General features: G+C 43.5%; 1 protein-coding gene across 9 annotated transcripts in view; it reads right to left on the reverse strand.

Annotated features, from left to right (window-relative positions):
• Positions 1-2,095: 2,095 nt before the first annotated feature.
• RNF44 (ring finger protein 44) overlaps positions 2,096-12,458 on the reverse strand; it is a 65,523-nt gene continuing 55,160 nt past the window's right edge. For all 9 annotated transcript variants that reach the window (XM_077265700.1, XM_077265694.1, XM_077265698.1 and 6 more), the window contains exons 6-11: positions 10,965-11,126; positions 10,539-10,654; positions 10,347-10,434; positions 10,119-10,240; positions 8,448-8,547; positions 2,096-5,580 (exon numbers count right to left, since the gene is read on the reverse strand). In XM_077265700.1, the coding sequence (XP_077121815.1) occupies positions 5,518-5,580; positions 8,448-8,547; positions 10,119-10,240; positions 10,347-10,434; positions 10,539-10,654; positions 10,965-11,126 (651 nt within the window). In that variant the 3' untranslated portion in view covers positions 2,096-5,517. The remainder of the gene's footprint in view (positions 5,581-8,447; positions 8,548-10,118; positions 10,241-10,346; positions 10,435-10,538; positions 10,655-10,964; positions 11,127-12,458) is intronic.

Consider the following 12,458-nt stretch of genomic DNA (forward strand, 5'->3'; position numbering starts at 1 on the left):
ATGTGAGAGGGGCAAGAGTTTCCAAAGCTACAGCTATTGTGGTGTTATATAGAGCGGCAGCGTCATCCGCATTGTGTAGGGAACTTATATCTGTGAGAGGGAGGAGGGATTTAGAGAGAGTGTAGATTGAGGTGTTTTAAGATTTCTGCGAGGGTGTGCAAGTTTGTGGGGTGAGGATTGTAGACAAGGAGTGGAGAGGGAAGAGAAGGCGAGTAGATTGTGGTCAGAAAGAGGAAGAGGTGAGTTAGAGAGGTTAGATAGGGAGCAGAGGCGGGTGAAGATGAGGTCCAGTGTATGACCATCTTTGTAAGTGGCTGCAGAAGACCATTGAGTGAGGCCGAAGGAGGAAGTGAGAGATAGGGTTAGTGGCAGCTGAGAGGGAAGTGTCAATGGGGATGTTGAAGTCGCCCATGATGATAGTGGGGATGTCCGCAGAAAGGAAATGAAGTAGCCAGGTGTTGAAGTGGTCAAAGTAGGTGGTGGCTGGCCCTGGGGGGCGGTAAATGACAGCCAGTTGGAGGGGGAGTAGATGCGCACAGAGTGCACCTCAAAGAAAGGGAGGGTAACAGAAGGTGGAAGTGGGATTGGGGTGAAGGAGCAGTTATCTGACAGGAGAAAACTCCTCCGCCATGCTTGCTGCTGGGGCGGGGTGTGAGAAAGGTGGAAGCCACCATACGAAAGTGCAACAGGAGAGGCTGTGTCAGAAGGGGTGAGCCAGGTTTCGGTGATGGCGAAGAAGGAAAGTTTGTTAGTAATAAAAAGATCATGGATGTAGGAAAGTTTGTTGCAGACAGAACGAGCGTTCCATAGAGCTCCTGTCAGTGGGACTGGGGAAGTGGGCGCCGGGCAAATGGGTATAAGGTTAGAGAGGTTATGGAAATTTGTGATAGAGCGTGGATGGGAGGAAGAACTGACTGTGGGGATGGACCAGGATTTGGAGAGATATCACCAGCAGTGAGGAGCAGAGAAAGTGTTAGCAGGTTGGAGCAGAATAAGGCATCAGGGGGCTGTCTGTGTCTGGAGACAGAGGATTGTATGTTGAGGAGCAGTTCTGAGGAGGTGAGATGGATGGGGAGGATTGAGGAAGAGATGAACATTTCCTTACTAGGTGTAGGGATTAGGGGAGTTGGCATAACGTGAAGGATTATAGGGGTGAAAGTGAAAACAAACAGAAACATTGTTTACAGTGACTGGCCAGTTACCTTCAGTTCCCTTCTGGTTCAATTCTGGTTTTAAATTCTACATTAATCTTCACACTTCTAGGAATCACACTGCAGACTAAAGTCATTGCAGACTTGTGCTATGCAATATATGTACAACTAAGTGCATTCAGGTGTGAAGCAGAGAGGAGTGGTCTCTGTTTATTTTGGTCATCTTTTACTCTTCCCAAAAGCTGCTCAGGTGCTAATACACCATCTTGTGACAGCAGCTTCTGACTGACCACAATTCAGATCTAAAATGGTCACAATTTCTCAATAATAATCTACGAGAACTTTGTCCTGGTTCTTATAGATTTACATGGAGTAATGACTTCCAGACCACCCAGCAAACACTGGAGTGATCCAGCTAGTCACAACCAACAGGAGATGACCAGAGCAATGCTGATAACAGAAGACGTCCTTGGTAATATACTTATCAGCCGCCAAGGACCTTACACTATTGATCTCACTCTGGTGGTGAAATAAAACAATAAAAACGCCAGTGTGATTCTTTAATCTTGGCAGCTGTTCAGTAATAAGGAACAGGGGAATCCTGTTTGTTCTGGACACCTTAGGAAAACTTCAGATATAATAAGAGTCCATGCCTGTATGGGTAGGAGTTTGTCAGCATTTGGGCACCTGCACAGTATTGAGCATGTGTATTTAATGTTTCAGCTAATTAGTGAAAATACTCATATGTAGTCTTGGCCAATTTTCAGCAACGAATGACTTAGATCGGCATGGGTTCATAGGAAGAACTAGAGATAGATGTCCATCCAGTGACTCCACTTGGGCTCGGTTTTCTTTTTCACATAATGGAATATAGATGCTTTTTGTTTGGGGTATTAATATGTATAGAAAAACATGAACCTAAAGAAGAAACCAAGAGACTCCAGTATTGTCCTTGTACATTTATTAGTGAACCCTCTCAATTCAGCCACAACATTAAAAAAAATAAATGATTGCACTACCAGGTCAAGCAAAACTAGCAACTTTCATTTTAAAAAAAGTACAAATCTGTTAAAAATTTCAATCAGTATACACATATATATATAATACAATATTACTAGGTAATGTTAAATGCTACAAACCAATATTATTCCAATGGAACGGAGGAAAAGAAACACACTTTGATAGCTTCAAGAACCATTTCTATATATTAGCATTTTTTTTTTCAAATACATACATGGGAAATGAGGTAACCAGTAAATGTGCAAGTACCAAAAGCCAAAAATAAAAAGTTTATATATAGATATATATCTATATGTATACGCACACATATAGATATACAAATCTAACACAGAAGACACCTCCGGGACCCTGAGTAAGGGAAGCCACATCTCTGGGGGGGCAGGAATGTTAGTGGGAGGGAAAAAAATTGAGATCAATCAAGCCCAGTGTGAGTATGGGGTCCAGGAGGTTAGGATGATACAGTAAACAATCCACTATATCCCACCATAGGGGTGTTTAAAAGAACATATATAGAGATTAAAAAAGTGGCATCTATGCAGCAATCACGGACATCCTAAATCAATGGGTATTACTTAAGCAGACTGATAATGAAGTGCCAAGTGCTTTCCTAGAGCTTCACAGCACTTGTACTATAGTTGTGGGGTTCCTACTGAGATTAGTGGAAGAACCGTACATATGTAATACAGTGCAGCAGAGAGTGGATAGAGAGACAAGTCCTTTTCTGCTGGAGAGGGCCTCATCTGGGTTGACCGAAGACATCTCCACCAGGCAAGGGGCGTTCTGAGATAGGCAGCAGATACTGCTATAGTGGGGTGAGTCTGCTGAGAAGTCTGAAGTGTTATTATATACAGTAAGACCTTTGGTAACGTGTGCTGTAAAACAAGTTCTCAGTCCAGTTTCTCTGCTATAATCACTACTACCTTCTTCCACTAGCCCCAATGTGGCAGTTTACAAAACGTTTATTTTTTGTTACTCTATTGTGAGGGTGGAAAGAAAATAGCAGATACAATCATGCTCCAGCATATGAACAGTTGAATTTTCCACTGTTCTCACTGCCAGCATATGGCTTGAAACCTGATGTGCTGCCGTTCTGTAAGGCAAGAAGTGTCCACCACCCAGTCTTCCCGTGATCCCATGTAGTGGACCAGGAAACATATGAACCACATTTAGTAGTGACTTATGAAAGGACAAGCACAATGGATTGGAAACACACTAGCCATGTAAATACTATAATAAATATAGATTTAGTTATATGTATCCAGCTGCAGTCTATTTCCAGAATTGTCAACAGTGAGAACAGTGAAGTGGTCAGTGGAGAGGAAGACATCTACAGCCAAACAGTGGCCGAAGGGGGAGAAGTTACTATGCACAGAAAGAAGGGCAGAAGAAAGTAAAGAAGAAAAAAAAATAAAAATTGTAGTACTGTCTAAACAAAAATCCAAAAACACTGGTTACTAGCCCCAAAATAAAGAGGGCTGCAAAGCCACCACTCCACAGACAGGTAATAGAACATTGCTTTATCAGGTATTGATTCGACAGCCTGTGAAACTATACGTCTAGAATTACAACCCCAATTTACTACAGGTTACAGCAGTGGTGATTTGCACGAGTTTCTCGCTTTCTAGCTGTGATGTGGATTACACTAACATTATGAAACCAGTTGTATGTAGAATTAGCCATTAACATAGTAATATATTTCCACACGTTATTACGCTGTAATATACTAGAGGGCCAGTATTATAAACTAATTAAGTTTTGGCCTCGGAACACCCCATCGCACAATCCCTGCCCGAGTGTGACCTTTGCAGGCAACGAGACATTCAAATCCCCAAAAAACAGTTCAGGTGCCTTCTGCTTGCGAACAAGTGCACAGCAGGAATCAGCTCAGCATGATACATAATCCTATATAATGCTTGTCCCAGCCCCCCACCCCCCTTCACGTCACTTCACAGACGGCCAAGGGTTAGCAGATACCATATTCCAAGCTGCTCAGACATGCATATTGTGAAACATTAAGACAGATTCTTTCTGCCTGACCGTTTAGACGCGCACACAGATCAGAAATGGTTGGCTGGCTCTTGTGTTGAATTCATTGCTGTTCTATCATGCAAACTTGAACAAAAACAGATATAAATCAGTAAATAAGGCAGCCGCTCGCCCATGTGCCCCTGCGCTACTGTCAACACAGAGACTGGGGTGGGGGAAAATGCGGGTGCCAAGTGCAACACGCTCACTAAAACACAGCTTGGCGTGCAACAGAGTGTACCCTGTAATCACACACCAGCCTGCAATTGTGTGACCTGCTGCTTAACAAAATACACTGAGGAGGCATTACCAGGGCTTCTACCACCAGACGGAACGGAGGAGAACATGGGCGAAAAAAGAGCCCTGCACCTCCGGACTGGTCCACACAACACATATGCTCAACAGGTCAAGAAAGGAAAAAAGGAATTCCAGCAACTGAAGCTTCAAATACACGTCAAGTGGCACATGGCCATCAGGCTGGTATGAAAGGAAAAAGCTGGTGATAAACATATAAATGGTCTCCTGTATACCTCCAGGGAGCAAAAGCTACGAGTTATCACTGGGTGGAGAGAAGAAAATCAAATCTGACGCTAAAGGTCTTATTGGGACTCTGCCCTCCAGCACATTGCACAGCACGCTACTTTCTGGCGGACTGAGAAGGCGGAGGAACGTTAAAGAGAACGAAATAGAAATCCGGAGATTAATGCCAAATACACAATAACCTCCGACCGCAGATGCGTCTGATGGCAGCAAATGATAGAGGTGGAGCATAAAATCTGGTCCAATGCAATAAAAGAAAATAAAACTGCCCGCTAGGGCATCAGTGCAAACATATTTAAATAAGCAGCTGTGACACTTCCCTCAACTTAGGGACTGACAGAAGTTAATTTTTGCAAACAGGGAGCCCCTGGTAATGCCTCAAGGTCCCCTTTTTGGGGGCTAGCACTGGCCACAATGACCCAGTCTTTTCCTGTTAGCCTCGGCTACTGTCAGAGGAAAGGAAATGAGAGAAACGGTCTCTCATTTACAACCCAATTCATCTCATACACACCTCAAATCCCTCCCAATGCCCACAACTGAAATACATAAGGAAGGGGCACTGTTGGAAAGTATTGGGGTGGAGAGGTACTAGGATGGAGACAGTGGAATGTGTGACTCGTCACCACCTCCAGATCCAAAGCTGCTGTGTCCTAGCCGTAAGGACTAGTGCAGGTGGAGGGGGAAGCTGAAGCATCCGAGTCAGGCAAGGAGGCTGGTTTATTTTGTATTGATCCCTCTGGGTTTGTGCACCGGCAGGAGGCAAGAGGGAAAATTGCGGTCCTCAATCCCCATCTCTGTGAACTTCAGAGGCATCAGCCCGGCAGATGGGACATGTGCGGTTGGACTGAAAGAGACAAAACACAGTCATTACTGCAGTGAACGCAATATAGGTTCAGTACATTTTTTTCTGAAGAAATCTCATTAGTCACATGTTAGGCATCTATGTAAATTGTATAATGCTTGGAGCTGGTGGAATTGTGCACAGAGCTTTCAGTGCATTTCAATTAATCCATGCTGGCAGTGATATTTTCATTATCAAAACAAGGAACCCCCAATATGCATTACTGGGGTCAGTGAGGTGATGACAACAAGCGCACAACAGATCAGTCACTCCGCCATGACGCTCATGTAGCGAAGACATAACACAATGTGAACAGTTCACACAACTCTTAAGACCATTCCAATGGTAATTCCAATAATGGTCAATGCAGCATGTGATATATGCTTGGGGCTATTAATGGATGGTCTTTTGTGGGCCAATTTTCATCTGTTTACGGGGGTGATTAGTCATGATCAGGACAGGATTAAAATAAAAAGATTGAAAGTAAAACAAGCGAGTTGTAATCAAAGATTACATGAATTTTACTATTGCTACACACAACTGCCCCCGCAAGAAGGCTTGAGCGCCGAAACGCGCGTAGGGGTCCCTGGCACCACACTGTAGCCTTGGTAACGGTACCTTTTAAAATATTTTATCATGCATGTTTGGTTCATTATCCTTGATGTCTAGCTTGGATTGGGAGACTAGTATGATGTTACACTGATTAGTATACTATAGTGATATTTGATTTACCGTATATACTTGAGTATAAGCCGAGATTTTCAGCCCATTTTTTTAGGCTGAAAGTGCCCCTCTCTGCTTATACTTGAGTTGTTGTCCCAGGGGGTCGACGGGGGAGCGGCAGCTGTCAAATCATACTTACCTGCTCCCGGCGCATCTCTGCAAGTTCCTGTTTCTCCGGTGCCCGCAGCTCTTCCTGTGTTCAGCGGTCATGTGGTACCGCTCATTAAAGTAATGAATATGGACGCATATTCATTACTTTAATGAGCGGTACCAGTGACCACTGAACACCTGAACAAGCTGACGATGCCCGGAGACCACCTATCACTGAGAAGCAGGGACTGCGCTGGGAGCAGGTGAGTATAACAGAGGAGGGTTAGCATTGCGCGATATTCACCTGTGCCCGTTCCACCGCCGGGCACCGCTCCATCTTCCATGTCCTCTGGCTGTGACTGTTCAGGTGGTCAGAAGGCACGATGATGTGGTTAGTGCCCGGAGGTGGAACGGGGAAGGGTGAATATCGCAAGTGCCTAGGGCCTGAGAGACGAGTATGTGATTTTTTTTTTTTTTTTTTTTAATCGCAGCAACAGCATATGGGGCATAATCTATGGAGCATCTTATGAGGCCATAATCAACCTTTGTGCAGCATTATATGGGGCACAGGTTTCTATGGAGCATCTTATGTGGCCATTATTAACCTTTGTGCAGCATTATATGGGGCATCTTATGGGGCTCATCATGAACTGTATGGAGCATTATAAGGGGCTCCTGATTCAATATGGATATTCAAAAACACTTAACCTACTGATGTCTCAATTAATTTTACTTTTATTAGTATCTATTTTTATTTTTGAAATTTACCAGTAGCTGCTGTATTTCCTACCCTAGGCTTATACTCGAGTCATTAAGTTTTCACAGTTTTTTTGTGGCAAAATTAGGGGGGGGTCGGCTTATACTCGAGTATATATTCTATATACTATGCAATTACTCTTTTGCTGAGTTTTGTAGAATATATCTATATAATCTTTTTTTATGCTTCCTTATTGGTATGTGGTGCCAGTGTTGGGCTAACTTGATGTATGTATAAGTTTTTTTTTTTTTTTTTAAATAAAAGCTGTTTACTTTAAAGGAATACTTTTATTGTGTATGGTTACCTCACACGTTTGTCTCTATGATTTATGTTATGGTACACTACCAGAATTTAGGGTCCGTGATATTGAGTATTAATTACAGAGAATTGTACATATTAGTATTTTATACTCATAAATTGCCAAATTATGGTTCTTATTGCAACACACAAGAACATGAACTAATTAATAACGATTTTTGGATTAAAAAAAAAAAAAAAAAAAAAAAATGAATAAACCATTATCAGAAACAAGATGACCTATTGGGATGGACCCTAGACGCTAACGACAAAGACTCAAATGATCTGGGTAAAGAAATAGGATCTGACTTCGTGCTAAATAAAGCTTGGCTGGGACAAAAAAAAAAAAAAAAAAATATGGATGGATCAGGGCGCATTTCTTTTAATACAAAAAGGTTACCTAAATACATAATGTTTTTTTTACATGTTTAGCAATAGTAGAATTTATCTATTCATTGATTGCAGTGTGCTGATGCATAGTATAGGTATACATGTCTGAATTTAGGGCAAAGCTTTTGTGCGACTTCACATTAGATTAATAATTTATGAGTGCTCATATTTTTATTTTTTTAAATTGTTTGGCGAAACCACCATTTTCTACCAAGCTTTCCCAGACAAGTTTTAATTATAGCGGAGCCAAAGCCCCTCTTCCCCCCGTACATTTGGGGTCTGGTTTTACATATATTGAGGTTACCCAACAGAGTTTAGGGTACTACGAGTTCACATTGTCACTGGTGGATGGCTCAGATACATCTATTTGTATGAAGTACCTTGCACATTTTTTACATGTAGCAGCAGTGAAATCCATGTATTGACTGCAGTGTACTGATGCATATTGTACGTATATACGTCCCACATATTTCCCATGGCATATGTACACCTTCACATTAAGTTAATGCTACAGGAGTGCTGGTCTTGTCCACATTTTTTTTAATGCGCTTTAATATCATCTTTACTGCAACAAGATGGACCCCTTTTTCATCTTACACACTAGGGAACATACCTTGAGCCACTTGTCAACACATTTTGCGTGGAACTCGTGGTTACAAGGTAACACTCTGAGGAGCTGCCGACTTTCAAAGTCACTAAAACACACCACACACCTGAAAGTATAAAAAAAAAATAGCTTCACATATCATACATTATTATTGTAAGCAACTTAAAGGGGGCTGTCCACTCTTAAGATAACCCCTTCTTAAAATAAATGTTCGGCCCCGATAAAATAATAAAGCCTATACTCCCCTCTCGTGCTGGCTCTGTTCCCGTGGTGTCAGCATTCGCTCTCCCCGGGGATCCTGTGCGGTTGTTGTAACACGTGACGCCGAATCAGAGCTGGGTCACCGTCTCCGCCTTCATACAAACTGAACATGAAGAGGATGTCTGGGCTGCAGCTGTAGCCTGGACTTCATCTTAAAGGGAACCTGTCAGCAGGATTGTGCACAGTAACCTACAGACAGCGTCAGGTCGGCGCCGGTATACTGATTACAATAATACCTTGGTTGATGAAATCTGTCTTGTGGTTGTTGTGTAATCTTTATTTTCACTTTTGTGTTAATGATATGCTCGTGCCCCGGGGTGACCGTGGTGGGGGGCTCTTCATGTGGTGCTCCAATTTTTCTTCAGTATGTTAGGTATTCATTATGCAAACTAGGGGGCAGGTCAGGGTGGGATCAGTGACCTGTCAGCAGGCAGCATTATGAATATCTAATCAGCGCTCCACATACTGACCCCCCCCCCAGGCCGCCCCTGAGCACGAGCAGATCATTAACTAAAAACTGAAAATAAAGATTAAAGAACAACCACCAGATGGATTTCACAAACCAAGGTATCATTTTAGTCAGTATAATGGCCCTGTCTGTAGGTTACTGTGCGCAATCCTGCTGACAGGCTCCCTTTAATGTTCAGTTTGTCTGAAGGCGGAGACAGTGGCGCCAGCACTGATTGGTCACTGGGCATCATGTGTCATTCCACCGCATCACCGCCCCGGGACCGCTGGAACGGAGGCGCCACGGGAGTAGAGTATAGGCTTTATTATTTTATTGAGGCCGAACATTTACTTTAAGAAGGTGGTTGCCCTAGTAGTGCATAACCCCTCTAAAGTGAGGTCTATACAGCTGGAGGTCACCAGGAAAAATGTAAAGAAATCAAGCAGATCTGTGCGGGAAGGAGGTGGACTATACTATAATGTTGCATGGGTCCTAAAACAGGATCTACGATATGCTGTAATTTGCGGGAAAATAAAGCATGACTGCAGCGCCTATTAAAATCAATAAGCTCGCTGTCCATGTAATGCACGGATGTGCATATTCCTCCACAGCGGAGAACACTTAGTAGCTGCTGCTCACTCCAGTAAAAAGGATTAATAAGTTAACCAACTCTATTAAAAAAAACAAACAAAAAAAACCTGTTTTCTACACCAGACAAATTCTAAGTTAAAAAAAAAAAAAAAAAAGTAGAAACATGTAACCTGAAGCATTAGTGAACAGATCTGGGCACTGTAGCCCAAAATTTACCTTCCGCTAGATCAGATCTACTGCTGTTATGGGCTCCAAATTGCAAATTTCCCTTTTATTTGGCTATTATCTATACGGGTGCAATGCACTTGATAGTCATTATTGTACAATATTACTAAAAACAGAGTCTTTAGTGACACAAATGACGCACAGCTACTCACAGGGTTTGCTCCGATTGGTGGCTTTCAAGGTTGAAGCGATAAGATGGAAGCTGCTCTATGTTGGCTTTGGTGAGTCCACGTGGCTTTGCTTCTCCTAGGCGTTCAGCTAAATTAAGCAGTGCCTAGGAAACAAAAAAAAAAGAAAAACGAAAAACAGTGATCGTCAAAAATTACTGGCAGAGGAAAGTAAGAGCTACATTATAAAATCTAATGTTAGACAAAGCTGACCTCATAGTTCTCCATTTCCACGTCATCCACATCCAAATCCAGGCTGATAGATGGGCCCACAGAAGTGGGCGATACAGGGAGCATGGAGCTGCAAGAAGACTTTTGAACTCAGAAAACTGCTGGCAATAAGCGCCATCCTGCTGCTACAAGACATGGCAAACGCAAGCTCAGATATGCAGTAAGAATACTCACAGGAAGTAGGGCAGAAAACTAGGATAATATGAAGGAGGCAGTGCAGGAGGTGGCAGTGGTTGATGCAGGCGATACCGTTGGGCATTTAGTCGCCGTGGCATCAGATGAGCGTATGGCTAGAAGGAATACAGGACAGAGAACACAATCATAAGGTAGAAAATGTAAATTAGCATTAACAAGTCTAGCCTAAGGATAGGATGGCCCCGTACAAACAGTAGCCATTAGTTTTACATCACTATACAAGTTGGTCTAAATCTAATCTCAAACAGTATAAACGAGTCGCATAAAGCCCTCCAACAAAGACCTGCAATATGGACATACCACATACACCGTACAGGAGGAGTGGAATTATCAACCTACTTTATAAGGTAGGTAGAACAACCCAAACGTTCAGTCAGCCGCCAGGTATATGTGTGGCAAACTTACCACTGGAAAGGAAAGCTCCTGGTGCAGTGCATCATGGGAGAGGTAATGCATGGGCACTGAATGGGGCAATGCAGGCACAGGGTGAGAGTGGTGGAATGGGAAGTTGCCCATGTGATGTTGTTCCCCTCGAAGATCCAGCTCATTGTCTATCCTTTGCAGTGGCTATAATATAAAAATGAAAGTCAATGGAGAGATCCCAACTTATTTAGCGGCTGGTATTACATTGAAGGAGTGGGATTAATACTGAAAATGCCCCTTTGTAGACTGTCTTCAATCATTTCTCCAATTGTAGTTTATGAACTTATAACTCCCACTGAGAGAAAAGTGTACACAAGTTTATACAGGTGTAAAAAAATAAAAATAAAATGAACCCGAAAAAGTGGGGGCATACTCCACAGAACAGGAGCTCAATGTCCGATCGCTGTGCCCAGGTAGTGAACATGTGGTCAAACAAACATGAGAGTTACCACTCTATAGGACTGGTGGATACAGCAGTGTACAGCGCTCGGCTGTTTCAGTCAGGCCCCAAATAAATTAAGTGGTACCTCACCTGAAGGTCTGGACCTCTCTTAGGTCTCTTTCACACAACCTGATATTTCCGGTACTGGAAAAAAACAGTACCATCAGTGGGCAATGTACCGTGGCTGGAGAATCCAGTACAATGTTACTAACCAGCTGATGTAAAGCTGCTATTATTCTGGGAAGGGGCCACTAGCCATAAAAAGTTCCCAGCCTATTAACAGCTCACAGCTTTGCCTTTTCTGGTTAGTAAAAAGGGGGACCCTTCAACAAAAACCCCACAACGTGGGTCCCCCCTATTTTTACTAACCAACAAAGGCTAAAGACACAAGCGTGGAAACACTGACCAATAGATTTAATTGGGTCTGTGAGTGCAAGTGTCTCCAGTACGTGTAGGCAGATTCATCAAAATTAGCGTTGTTCATACTGGTCTTAAGGAGGGGTGGGGCTGTTGGAGTCAGAAGTTTCAGCTTAAGGCTACTTTCACACTTGCGTCGGTACGGGGCCATCGCGCTGCGTCGGCCCGACGTACTGACGCACACTGTGCAAGCGCCGCACAACGGGGGCAGCGGATGCTGTTTTTCAACGCATCCGCTGCCCCATTGTGAGGTGCGGGGAGGAGGGGGCGGAGTTTCGGCCAAGCATGCGCGGTCGGAAATGGCGGACCGTCGGCACAAAAAAACGTTACATGTAACGTTTTTTTGCGGCTGGCGGTCCGCCACAACACGACGCGGTTGTGACGTGTGTCAATACGTCGCAAATGTCTATGGGGAAAAAACGCATCCTGCAGACGACTTTGCAGGATGCGTTTTTTCGCCAAAACGACGCATTGCTACGTATGCAAAAAAACGCTAGTGTGGAAGTAGCCTTAGGCCGGGGTCACACTTGTGAGTTCAATGCGAGAATCACGCGAGTCTCTCGCATCAAGTCCCGGCACTCGGGACTGAGTATGCGGCTGCATGTATTTCTATGCAG

The sequence above is a fragment of the Ranitomeya variabilis genome, chromosome 5, assembly GCF_051348905.1.
Source record: "Ranitomeya variabilis isolate aRanVar5 chromosome 5, aRanVar5.hap1, whole genome shotgun sequence".
Lineage (NCBI taxonomy): Eukaryota > Metazoa > Chordata > Amphibia > Anura > Dendrobatidae > Ranitomeya > Ranitomeya variabilis.